The 14,044-nt window shown below is 38.7% G+C and overlaps 1 protein-coding gene across 2 annotated transcripts in view; it reads left to right on the plus strand.

The window, feature by feature from the left end:
• Positions 1–14,044, plus strand: part of LOC125260920 (centrosomal protein of 128 kDa-like) — a 106,898-nt gene that overhangs the window by 90,379 nt on the left and 2,475 nt on the right. The window contains exons 4-7 of one of the 2 annotated variants that reach the window (XM_048179424.1): positions 980–1,003; positions 2,668–2,745; positions 2,825–2,938; positions 13,861–13,969. In XM_048179424.1, the coding sequence (XP_048035381.1) occupies positions 980–1,003; positions 2,668–2,745; positions 2,825–2,938; positions 13,861–13,969 (325 nt within the window). The remainder of the gene's footprint in view (positions 1–979; positions 1,004–2,667; positions 2,746–2,824; positions 2,939–13,860; positions 13,970–14,044) is intronic. The other variant, XM_048179425.1, reaches the window with a different exon arrangement.

A 14,044-nucleotide genomic window follows, 5' to 3' on the forward strand; every position in this document is an offset into this window, starting at 1 on the left:
TTCCTTAAGCAGCCTGTTAAACGGCAGCTTACAGTCTCAGACCCTCTCTAGGACAGCAAGCCATTCAAATAGAAGGAGTGTGAATGACGTGTGTTTATGGGCCACTGCAGTTCCTGCTCCAGCCTACAGGGGTGCTGCTGAGTATGGGCTTAAACACACACACACCTGTAGGTCCCCACTTGGTAAAAAATGAAAAAAAAAATTCACCAGAGTGTTTTTTACTTGATTTTAACATGATTTAAAGCATGACCAAGTGGGGACCTGAAAAATGTCCCCTCTTTGCTCGGTGGTCCCCTGTTCGTGAATGTGTTACGACACCAATGTCCCCTGTTAGATAGGTAGACAAGTACACACACACACACACACACACACACACACACACACACACACACACACACACACACTTTGTCCTCTGTAGTTAGTGTAGTTAGTTTTTATTCCCTCTCTATTGTAGTTTATGATACTCTGAGCACTGCCTAAAACTTGTATTGTGAGCACTTCTTGTGTCTATTTGCCTCGTCATGATGACTCACTTGTTGTATTCCTCACTTGTAAGTAGCTTTGGATAAAAGCGTCTGCCAAATGAATGTAAATGTAGTGGTTACAATCTTAACCTTTATGTAATCCTGCATGCACGTCAGTTGTCCTGCATGTGGCAGCCATGTAATAACATCATCTTACCCTTGGTTGTCTGCATGCTTTCAAACCAAACCCACTGGGATCTGGAACATCTACAGTGCTACAGATGCACCTGCTATCCTACGTCCATTATGAATCAGTCCCCTGAATGGGACTCAGAAGAAACCAGCAGCATACTGCCAGAAAATAGGACACAGCGTCAGTAATTACACTTGGCCTAAGATTTTCCCAGATGCTGCTTTTGACTGGTGGAATAAAAATTGCTAGGAATCTCTGAAACGAAACTTCCTGTGTCCAGTCAAAATTATTTCTGTTTCTCTCTTTTTTTTTTTTTTTTCAGGGCCGAGTTGTAGATCTTGAAATGGTAAGGAACGCCCCCATAGTGTTTTAATAAATCTGTCATTTTCCACTTGCACTGTTTTTAATTGATGGCTTATACAGATGTTCCAGACGGATGTTTTTGTCCTTTAAATGTCTGTGGTTTTTCTTTCTAAGATGCTGTAAAAGGAGTTTGAATTCCATCTTTGAATTCCTGTGTTGTTTCATTAAAACAAAGATCAATCATATCAGAACTTTGGCATATTTAATGTAAAAATGAAAACATATGCAATGCCACTGAAAAGCATAAAAATGTAAAAATTGAACTAATCATCAAGCTCAGAAATAGTGTTGGCCTGAGCTGTCGACAGATCTTGTCACAATTGTTGTTGGTGCGTCCTAACGATGTGAATAGAGGCCGATCCTCGAAGCACATGGCTGGCCACAGGTGTCGCACATAAACTGGCTAGTAGTGTTTAGAACGACGATAACCCAGGGTTAAGCGCACTGTAAAAAGCCTAGAGAATGGTTTGAATATTCACGATCATCATAACTTACACTTTGCGCTAAGGGAAAGAACTGAAAAGGGGGACCCTTAGAAATAATTGGCATTGGGGCATTTGCCCAGATAGAGTCAAGACCTGAATCATATAGAAAATCTGTGGGGGACCTGAAGAGGGCCATGCACAAGAGATGCCCTCGCAGTTTAACAGATCTGGAACATTTTTGCAAAAAAAGAGTGGGAAAATATTCTCAAGTCAGGATGTGCCAAGCTTGATAGACTCCTATCCAAAACAACTTACAAAGGGTGCTTAACACTTTCCCTGCCATTGACGAGCTATCTAGTCTTTTATGAGCAAACACTTCCCTGCCATTAATGAGATTTTCTGGCTTTCCATGTTTTCATTGTAATACGCTAGGGGACGCTATCACACATCTTCTGAAAGAGTACTGAATCTCCTGATCAAAACGCATCCGAAGAAGATGCAGAAACAAGTGATATCATATGTAATCATATGCATATGTAAAAAAACGCAATCACCAACATTAAACAGCATATAAATCAAAACTGCTTAATGTTACTGATTGAAACGTTGACCAAGGATGAGCTATAGAAGCTTTGGGGGTGTTGATGGACTCAATCTACTGTCTATGTTTTGATCATCATTCTGAATCCGATCCAGATGTAGTCTTTGTCAAAAGCGTGTGATTTTCTCAGCTTTTTGCTCAAAATGTTGCTTTTTTTATTAAACTTTTTTTTTGAAAATTATCACAAACCAAATTTCTGAAATGTTCCACACCTTGGTACACTATTTGCAAAAGCATAACGATTTCTGTTAAATGTCTGAATTACAAATCATTACTACAAATCATTTGTTAAAAGTATTGACGCCTGTATCGACTCAGCAGTATTTATACAGTTTGAAAAATAAGCTATCTGACACCTACCACATCAATCATCATTATGTGCTACGGCTGGCTGATGGACATTTAATTAGCTCCTGAAAACCTTCAGCCTTTACTCACAGTTCCATCTATTTCCATCATTACTGCTTGGCACAACAACACGCTGGTGACAAGAATTGACCCTTGCCTCTTCTGGGAGATGCACTCATTCAGTTGACTCACAGCAATAGGGTAGAACTAAGATGAAATGAATATAAACTGCAGATTATTTCTAGGGTTAACAACACCATTCTTTTTTTTCAGAGTACAAGGCTGGCCTTGGATCATCTGGAGTCAGTTCCTGAGAAACTCAGTCTGCTGGAAAACTTCAAGGATTTTGAGGTTGGATCATAGGTGATGATTTGGTCAAGATTTGACTTTCCTCTGAGGCAGATATCTTGGTTGGCTTATGTGGTTTCAGGAGTCACAGAGGCAGAGAGAAATGATGGAACAACGTTATGCCAAATATAAGGAGATAGTTGGGGACCTCCAGCATCAGCTTGAGGAATCCAAGAGGAGGATTCAGGAATACAGGGTATGGAAACACAGTGCTCATGCCATGGACTTAAAGGGATAGTTCACCCAAAAATGAACATTATCCCATGATTTACTCCACCTCAAGCCATCCTAGGTGTATATGACTATCTTCTTTCAGACGAAAACAATTGGAGATATATTTAAAAATATCCTTAGTCCTTCAAGGTTTATAATAGTTGTGAATAGGGGGCCATGTTTTGAAGCCAAAAATAATGCATCCATCTATAATAAAAGTAATCCATACGACTTCAGTGGGTTAATAAACATTATCTGAAGCAAAGCAATGCATTTTGTAAGAAAAATATCCATATTTAAAACTTCATAAATTCAAATAACTAGCTTCCGGCGGACGACCGTGCATAGAAATGCGCAAGTCGACTTGCACCAAATGAGCAATCCTTTGAAGCAATTTATGATGCAGGATGTAGGAGTATTTTAAAGGGTTAGTTCACCCAAAAATGAAAATTCTGTCATTCATTACTTACCCTCATGCCGTTCCACACCCGTAAAAACCTTCTTTAATCTTTGAAACAAATTAAGATATTTTAGTTGAAATCCGAGGCCTCCATAGGGAGCAATGACACTTCCTCTCTCAAGATCCATAAAGGTACTAAAAACATATTTAAATCAGTTCATGTGAGTACAGTGGTTCAATATTAATATTATAAAGCGACGAGAATATTTTTGGTGCGCCAAAAAACAAAAACAGAATAACGACTTATTTAGTGATGGCCGATTTCAAAACAATGCTTCAGGAAGATTCGGAGCACAAATTAATCATTGTATCGAATCATGATTCAGATTGCGTGTCAAACTGCCAATGGCTGAATTCACGTGACTTTGGCGCTCCGAACAGCAGATTCGATAAACTGATTAATTTGTGCTCCAATGCTTCCTGAAGCAGTGTTTTGAACGGCCATCGCTAAATAAGTCGTTATTTTGGTTTTTTTTGGCACTCCAAAAATATTCTCAACGCTTTATAATATTAATATTGAACTACTGTACTCACATGAACTGATTTAAATATGTTTTTAGTACCTTTATGGATCTTGAGCGAGGAAGTGTCATTGCTCCCTATGCAGGCCTCACGGAGCCATCGGATTTAGGGCTGTGACGGTAGGCATGACAACCGCGCCACCGCGGTGGTGAAGTTGCCACCGCGGTCGTGGAGTGTCACCGGCAGTAGTGTGACGTCATATATAATATATATTTATATTTTACATTTACATTTATGCATTTGGCAGACGCTTTTATCCAAAGCGACTTACATTGCATTATGCTATACATTTGTATCCGAGTATGTGCAATCCCTGGGATCGAACCCATGACCTTGCCATTGCTAGTGCCATGCTCTAACCATTGAGCTACAGGAAAGCTGTATATTTATAAATTATAAATAAATTTTATAAATAAATTTTATATTTATAAATAAATTTATATATCTCAGAGATCGCGTTAACTGAAAATTTTCCGTCTTTGATGGAATTTGTTTAGCAGTGACGGAAAAAATCTGCAGCCCGTCCGTCATTGTGACAGATTATGTAGTTTTTATGTAAGCTTATTGTAATTCCCACCCCTGTCCAGTAGGTGGTGAGTGCACTCCAGTGTGGCAGCAGAGCGCGAGTTCAGTCTCCAGAATAAAATGAAAATGATGCGCTTGATTACACACAGACGAGCACCCAGTTTAAGTAAATTGTATGATGATTAAGTTACTTATGCATGTTTACTTAAGTTTTTTTATTTTTCTTGCTGACTATAAGTTTATGGTCAACGAATGGCTTTTCTGAGGTATAATGTTAGGTGACATTGTTGGCAACATTGACTGACTGACGTGAATACAGATTTCGGTAAGCTACTGTATCTTTACATATTTTTTTATTTTCATTCATGTTTATTTCGTTCTGTACAGTAGTAAAGAGGAAAGGATGATTGCATTCACTCACAATCCGTGACAAGAGTTCAAGATGAAAACTGAAAGTGACGCAGCTTGTCTTTGATCAACTTTCTTTTCATAGTATAAATAAATGCAAGCCTATGCCTATTTGCTTATCCTGTAAGTTCGTGAATAAAATGTCTTATCATTAAAATATAAAAATTAAAATGACAGGTAATATTGATTATGATGGATTTTTTTTTACGATCCTGTCCATCAAAATGATGGCGAAAAGCAAGTCTAACACAATATATATATATATGTGTGTGTGTGTGTAAACAAACCCGGCCCCCCCTTCGGACCCCACCACCACAACACTGCCGGTTGTTGGTGATTTACCACCGCGGTAGTAAAAATTTGCCACCGTCACAGCCCTAATCGGATTTCAACTAAAATATCTTAATTTGTGTTCCGAAGATTAACGAAGGTCTTATGGGTGTGGAACGGCATGAGGGTAAGTAATAAACTAACCCTTTAAGCTTAGACGCCTCTTGCGGTTCAAACAAATAGGGCTGTGCAACAAATTTTAGCTCCTCCTCTCTTATATCGAAATCCTCCGACATTTATTTTTAAAAATTATCATTTTAGACTTATAATCCGTAACTGGTGATTTGTTTTGCTCTATCCTCTGCGCCTCCACGTTTATCATTACGTTGCGTCAGGTCAAAGGATTAGTCTAGCAGGAGAAATAGGTTCCCATTGTACCCCTTTGGCATTTTTTTGAATCTTGATTTTTTTGGGACCCTAATGGTGTCTAGTTAAGAATTTTTGATGTTGCCAAGGTCAATTATTGTCCCATAGGGTTCGTTTAGCAGCCATCTTGAAGCGATGTCATCGCAAATGGCAAAAAAAATTATAACTCATGAACCACACAACATACAAAGAGAAATGAACCCACTTTTTCATATTCTGACAGCAGGACATGCTCTACCTGCATCATACCATCAAGCTGGGCTTCAAGTTGGCTGTAGTGAGGGCCCAGGACACCGACATCATCTTCATCCTTCTGCATCATGCTGACACAATCAACCTCTTCATCTTCCTTGACAATGGCATGGGCAGCCACTGTCAACTGGCCAATGTCACGGAGCTGGCCACCTCTCTTGGACAACTGTACTGCAGCATCCTGCTTGGCTACTATGTAGTTAGTGGTGAGGACTGTACCAGAGACTTCAAAGGCAAGGGGAGCTGGAAGTCTTCACGTGCATGATGTACAGTCAAGCACGTGAGACATCAGTCAACCAGGTCAGGAGCAAGATGCTCAAGAAGATTGTGGGAGAAGAAGAGACCCTCAGCATTAAGTTAAGAGTCGATTTTTCTCGCCTGCCCCCCTGCCAAGACTCACTTTTCCCCCACTTTCAGCAGGTGAACAATAGAGTGGCCTGTTACAAGTTTGTTGAGCCTACCTTCTGGTGGAGTTGAGCCTACCTTCTGGTGGAGTAAACCTTATGACGAGGTCAGCGGTGGGAGAAGAGACGAAGGGATTTTGGAGCCTGTCTGGTCTTGTGAACCAATTATGCCACCATCTCTCATCGTCCTGTTTGCTGCTGGTGTTGTCAGTGATGATGATGAGGGAGAAGAGGATGAGTTGGAGATTGATGATGAGATGAACGACGAAGATGATCATTGATCCATTTAATAGTGATAATTTAACCCTCTGGAGTCTGAGGCTGATTTGGGGCCTGGAGAAGTTTTGACATGCCCTGACATTTGTGCTTTTTTCATTTGTTCATGAACACATTAATGACATAAGTGTCATTACACTGTATTCAACACAAACTAGGCTACCATAATATGTGAGGAACATGTATGTACATGTTTGTGTTTTTGAAGGAATAACGTTTATGCGTGGTTATTGAAAAAACAAAAAAACTTAAGTCACTGAAATAAGGCCAAAAAAGTATATTAAATCTGTGTTCATAAGACTTCTGGGTATTGGAGGTTGTAGACTAGAGTTTTTGCTTCAGAATTATGTAAAAATTATGCTGCCTACTCCTTCATATAAAACAATATATTGATTTAGTTTTTGTAAGTCACTTTTTGTCAAGAAACACAGTATGCGTGGAGGCGTGAATCTGCATGAATAATGGGCCATTTACACCTGAGAAGACAAAAGAATCACATAATAATGACCTGAAATGACTTGCATATTAATGAGGCCTTTCAGTCAGGTAGGGTGTGAAAAAACCCTCTGTAATAATGTCTCAGCTCATCATAAACAGCAATACTGTGAAATATTATTACAATTTAAAATAATGGTATTCTATTATATTCTTTAAAATAAAATGTATTTCTGTGATGCAAAGTGTCTGAACAATTATGTTACCTCTATGGCATTTCATATAGGCTTTTAGCTTAAAAGAATGCACATTTGGAGAAATATTGATGGATTCTTATATGTTTATGTCAAATTTCTATACAGAGGAGTAATATTTATTCAATATTTATTCTATATAATATCACTATGAGTGCTGGATACTGTGTTTTTAATTCATACTTGCAGCCGGAAGGCGCTCTCTGTGCACCTAAGGGCCACAAATTCATATAAAGAAGAAGAAGAACCAGGAACTAACTGCATGTCTTCTAAAGCTCGCTAACCATGGCTTTAACATCCAAATAAACACTTTTCAAGATAATAAATACACGATTGAGACGATGAATGCATGTATTGCTTCTGAATTTGCCTCTGAATAGCGCTCTTTCTGTGGGCGTGGCCGCATTAGCGGATAATGAGCTGAATCACTGACTTCTGACATTGTTCTCTTTTCATACAGATTACATAAACACAAAATGTTTGTTTTCGATTTGACTTGCACAATTTAAAACCTGACATTTCAATGTTTCTTTAGACATAAGTTTAATTTTTTTGTCATTAGTATTCACTAAGTTACAGTTCATTTTCTGAGAACTATCAGATTGGAGTTCGTTCAGAGGGAGCATTATTTTTGGCTTCAAAACGCTGCCCCCCATTCACAACCATTATAAACCTTGGAGGACTAAGGATATATTTAAATATATCTCAGATTGTGATTTTCTGAAAGAAGATAGTCATATACACCTAGGATGGCTTGAGGATGAGTAAATCATGGGATAATTTTCATTTTTGGGTGAACTATCCCTTTAATAAATTACCAGTATAAATGAGCTATTACCATGGTACCAGTTAGCTTAAATATTGTCTATATATAAATTTAAGCAGTATCACACAAGCTAGAGTGTTTTTGTTGTTTGGCCAGAGGAGGACTGGTCCCCCGACTGAGCCTGGTTTCTCCCAAGTTTTTGTTACCTGATAGAGTTTGAGTTCCTTGCCATTGTCGCCTTTGGCTTGCTTAGTTGGGCACACTTGATATTCTGCAATATTATTGACTGAATGCATTGACAATATTGGATGAGAACTGAGCTGTGCTGGATGATAACATCACTGTTTTCTCCGGAGCTGCTTTATAGCTGAATTGAACTCATTCCATACGTCAGGTGTGTCCAAAGTATGGCCCGCGGGCCAAATGCGGCCCGGGGATGAATTTCAAACTGCCCGCAGCTTGTCTATTAAAATATATTATATGTGGCCTGCCATGCATAATTTATAAATCGTGCAGTTTCACAATGTCGGCACAAGGTGGCAGTACTAGATTTTAGGCCAGGGAAATATTAACGTGCCAAAAGCGGAACAAAACAGCGCTTGTGTGCACTGCGCAGCGTGCGGCTCACAAATGTGTTTACTTGTTGAGTGTCTCGATCACACGATCACTAAACAGCCAGTGAGAAGTGTTTGAGTTTGGCGTAGAGGTATCCGGTACAAGCTGCAAATCTCTCATTAATTTTGTTTAAAGCCAGCTGAATCAGTGCTGAATTAATCAACAACACTAATGTGCAAATCAGGAGAAACATCCAGTTAGAATACTTTTCAACCAACAATTCACCAACTTTTATCATGGATTTACTATGGTAACTAACTGTAACCGTGGTACACTATATTACCAAAGGTTTTGGGACACCTGCCTTTACGTGCACATGAACTATAATGACATCCCATTCTTAATCCATAGGGTTTAATATGGAGTTGACCCACCCTTTGCAGCTATAACAGTCTCAGCTCTTCTGGGAAGGCTTTCCACAAGGTTTAGGAGTGTGTTTATGGGAATTTTTGACCATTCTTCTAGAAGCGCATTTGTGAGGTCAGGCACTGATGTTGGTGAGAAGGCCTGGCTCGCAGTCTCCGCTCTAATTCATCCCAAAGGTGTTCTATCGGGTTGAGGTCAGGACTCGTGCAGGCCAGTCAAGTTCCTCCACACCAGAGGCCATATTACAGACAATTTTTTTTTCATAAATTTGCAGTTTGTATTTATATTAAATGTATTTATAGACTAAATACCATAAATCCATTCTAGATATAGAAACAATAATTTTACTTTTTACCATGTAGTGAGGTGCCATGTGTGGTTTTACCTGCAGTGATCTAAATAGAGTACTTGTTAATTTAAATAAGAATAGTGTTCCGATTCAGTAATAATATTTAAATTTCATGCTTTAAAGGGTCATGAAACCCCCATTTTACCCTGGTCGTTCACACCTCAAAGCTCAAAAAAGTCTGTTAAAATGGGCGTGTAAAGCTCTGGAAAAGTGGGAGTGTAGAGGGGGAGAAGAGGGGAGAGAACAACCAATGAAGCACAGACATAGAACACTCTCATTATACAGAATAATGAATATTAATATATGAGCACGGAGAAAATGATAACAAACTCCCAAGCACAAGGGAGAAATGCGAAAAAATACAAACCCGATTCCAAAAATGTTGGGACACTGTACAAATTGTGAATAAAAACAGAATGCAATGATGTGGAAGTTTCAAATTTCAATATTTTATTCAGAATACAACATAGATGACATATCAAATGTTTAAACTGAGAAAATGCATCATTTTAAGGGAAAAATAAGTTGATTTTAAATTTCATGGCATCAACACATCTCAAAAAAGTTGGGACAAGGCCATGTTTACCACTGTGTGGCATCCCCTCTTCTTTTTATAACAGTCTGCAAACGTCTGGGGACTGAGGAGACAAGTTGCTCAAGTTTAGGAATAGGAATGTTATCCCATTCTTGTCTAATACAGGCTTCTAGTTGCTCAACTGTCTTAGGTCTTCATTGTCGCATCTTCCTCTTTATGATGCGCCAAATGTTTTCTATGGGTGAAAGATCTGGACTGCAGGCTGGCCATTTCAGTACCCGGATGCTTCTTCTACGCAGCCATGATGTTGTAATTGATGCAGTATGTGGCCTGGCATTGTCATGTTGGAAAATGCAAGGTCTTCCCTGAAAGAAACGACGTCTGGATGGGAGCATATGTTGTTCTAGAACTTGGATATACCTTTCAGCATTGATGGTGCCTTTTCAGATGTGTAAGCTGCCCATGCCACATGCACTCATGCAACCCCATACCATCAGAGATGCAGGCTTCTGAACTGAGCGCTGATAACAACTTGGGTTGTCCTTGTCCTCTTTAGTCCGGATGTCATGCCGTCCCAGTTTTCCAAAAAGAACTTCAAATTTTGATTCCTCTGACCACAGAACATTTTTCCACTTTGCCACAGTCCATTTTAAATGAGCCTTGGCCCAGAGAAAATGCCTGAGCTTCTGGATCATGTTTAGATATGGCTTCTTTTTTGACCTATAGAATTTTAGCTGGCAACGGCGAATGGCACGGTGGATTGTGTTCACCAACAATGTTTTCTGGAAGTTTTCCTGAGCCCATGTTGTGATTTCCATTACAGTAGCATTCCTGTATATGATGCAGTGCCATCTAAGGGCCCGAAGATCACAGGCATCCAGTATGGTTTTCTGGCCTTGACCCTTACGCACAGAGATTCTCTGAATCTTTGGATGATATTATGCACTGTTGATGATGATAACTTCAAACTCTTTGCAATTTTTCTCTGAGAAACTCCTTTCTGATATTGCTCCACTATTTTTCGCTGCAGCATTGGGGGAATTAGTGATCCTCTGCCTCTCTTGACTTCTGAGAGACGCTGCCACTCTGAGAGGCTCTTTTTATACCCAATCATGTTGCCAATTGACCTAATAAGTTGCAAATTGGTCCTCCAGATGTTCCTTATATGTACATTTAACTTTTCCGACCTGTCCCAACTTTTTTGGAATGTGTAGCTCTCCTGAAATCCAAAATGAGCCAATATTTGGCATGACATTTCAAAATGTCTCACTTTCAACATTTGATATGTTATCTATATTCTATTGTGAATAAAATATAAGTTTATGATATTTGTAAATTATTGCATTCCTTTTTTATTCACAATTTGTACAGTGTACCAACTTTTTGGGAATCGGGTTTGTATTTAATAGGGCTAATAATAGGCTACTTTGATTACGTTTACGAGCACTGCATTCTCAAAATCAGTCTTTTGTCTATTAAAATAAGCATGTCGTCGCGTTCAGATAGGTTACACCACTGTATCAGTGTCCAGTTTGCACATATAATTCATTTGAAGAAGACTTGATGAAATATGGGTGCATAACTATACCGTGCTGGTTAATGTTTGGTGCAGGAGAATGTGTGAAATAAAAACTTTAAACACAGATACTTTATTCTGTATGAGCTATGTGCCTCGTGGCTAGTGTTGCTAAACACAAAGTGGAGCTCTGCGCTGAAACTGATCATATGCGCGCTCCGCGTGTATATCATAACAGTCATATTTTTCATGTGTTCGTATTCAAACTCCAGCTCTGACTGCATCGTGGGCAAAATACAAACAACACTCATGTACTGCTGTGCTGAGGGAAACATAGCCTACGGCTCGCGTGTTTGAATGCAGCTAGAGCAGGCAGAGGTCAATGAGCCGCACTTTTGTGACATTTGAATTCTCTGCTGTAATGCGATCTCACGCGAACATATTTTCCATTTGTGCTGGTAGATTACAGCAAAACAATCCACATGCACACAAACCTCTGCTCTGGTCATGTCTCAGGAAAACACATTGTGTTGTAGCACTGAGGAAACGAACACCAACGATATGTCTCTGAATGACAATAGACCGAGGCGAGAGAAGTGATACTTCCTCATGCATAATACCGCAATTATAATCTTATGCATACTACAGCGCAGTGATTGGATTAAATGAGCTTTATGTCATGAATATATATCGAGAATCGCTCGAAACGGTCTACGTCAGCATATTCGACCATGCCCATACTTGGGCCGAAAGTACACGATTACGTCAGATTTTGTGACGTTGCTCCGACTCAGCTTTTCAAACCGGAAGACAGAAATCGCTCTGAAAAAAGCAAAAATAACTATATTTCACTTATGAATAACATTAATGAGTACCTTTAGTGTTTTCAATGATGTGCAGCCTATACATATCTGTTAACATCTCAAAAAAAGTGTTTTGGGGTTTCATGACCCTTTAAAAAACGAGGTTGTTAAAAGTTTTACAGATATTGTTTGTGCATTAAATTTACATCTGTGTCCTATCTCAAGCTACTCTACTGTCAGCGAAGCTTTTGTCAAATCTTTGGTTTTTGTCAAGAAACAAAACCTGTATATATATATATATATATATATATATATATATATATATATATATATATATATATATATATATATAAAAAAGGAACCGGCCCCCAGCTATGTCCACAACATCGAATCTGGCCCCCTTTTAAAAAAGTTTGGACACCCCGCCATACGTCACTAACTTTACACAGTTATAGAACTGAATAAACACTGAAATGACTTCTACTGAACAATGTCTTTTAGAGCTACAGCAGAATTGAATTCTGTTTGCATCATTGATCATTAATTATCTTGAGTATTACTGTAAAGCTGCTTTGAATCAATATATTGTATAAAGTACTATATAAATAAAGGTGACTTGACTATTGTCACAATATTGCCAGTTAATTGAGCTTTGTCATTATAGGACAAAATAATTTATGGTTATTAATTTTTATAGAATTTCTCTATAAAGAATGGTTTACTCATTAGAAATTGATCCACTCAGCAACAACAAAATTAGAGGGAACAGTCCAAGTCACTTTTCCTACTGTTTAAGATTGGATCTTAAAGCTGCAGCCCGTAACTTTTTTTGGTTAAAAATGATCCAAAATCAATTTTTGAGCAAGTACATAACCAGCCTGTGTTCAAAACTATCTCCTTACCTTAGCTCGATTCACAACGGTAAGCTTGTAATAATGTTTTATAATAAGAGCGGTACTGGTGGGTTTCCGTGGAAAATTCAAGTATGTAGCCGTTTGTCTTTGCGTCATTACGTCACATCATATGAGGATGCTGCTTGTAGCAGATCATTTATAGCCTTTTCTCACAGCAGCTGAAATAATTAAACTTATCATATTTATGGTAATCCAGAAAGATCGAAATGACAATCATCAGTGACAACTGGAGATTCACCCATAGTCAAAAGCAAAAGATGTCAGACTGCGGAGTGAAATTGAAATCTACAGAAATTGAAATCTACAGGTAACGCTAATACACACTAAATACACATATTCATGCAATGCTGATGTTGTTAACATTAACAATTTGAGAACAAAGTATAACAATACTAATAATTTGCACAGTTTGACATGATCCAAGCTAAGCGATCGTTAGATTTAATCACGATTGGCAGCACGGTTTATTGTAGGCCTAATGCTTTTTTCCTCAGTTCGTCAGAACAAAAGTGGCAGACATGTTACTTGTTCAGATAACATTTTCCAGTGAAAATTCTTATTTTGGTCATACTTCCAAGACGTAGAATCTGTGTTTCCGAAGTACAGTATCCACACCGATGACACCGACTGACACCAAACATTAGATTCATCTGCACTGACGAGCCATGCCGATGCACAACGCACGTAATGATAATAATTCCGCATATAACTGCAATTGCAGGTTTCAAACAGAGATGGTGACTTTACAGCTTTAAATCTTAGACTTAACTCTTCAATCGCTTAGACTGATCTCTTGCTGTAAATTGTAGGATGAGAAGTTGGATGCTACCTGTCGGAGTCTCCAGCTGACTGGTCTCACATCATCTCTGCTCAGTCAGAGCAACTTTCTGACTAGATCCTCTCTGTCTACCCATACCTGTGAGTACAAGAGCACTGGACCCATTTGTGGGACTCCTGCATGTTGCAGTTAAAAGTTGTAAAATTCATGTTCTG

Source organism: Megalobrama amblycephala, unplaced genomic scaffold (assembly GCF_018812025.1).
Source record: "Megalobrama amblycephala isolate DHTTF-2021 unplaced genomic scaffold, ASM1881202v1 scaffold199, whole genome shotgun sequence".
Taxonomy (NCBI): Eukaryota; Metazoa; Chordata; class Actinopteri; order Cypriniformes; family Xenocyprididae; genus Megalobrama; species Megalobrama amblycephala.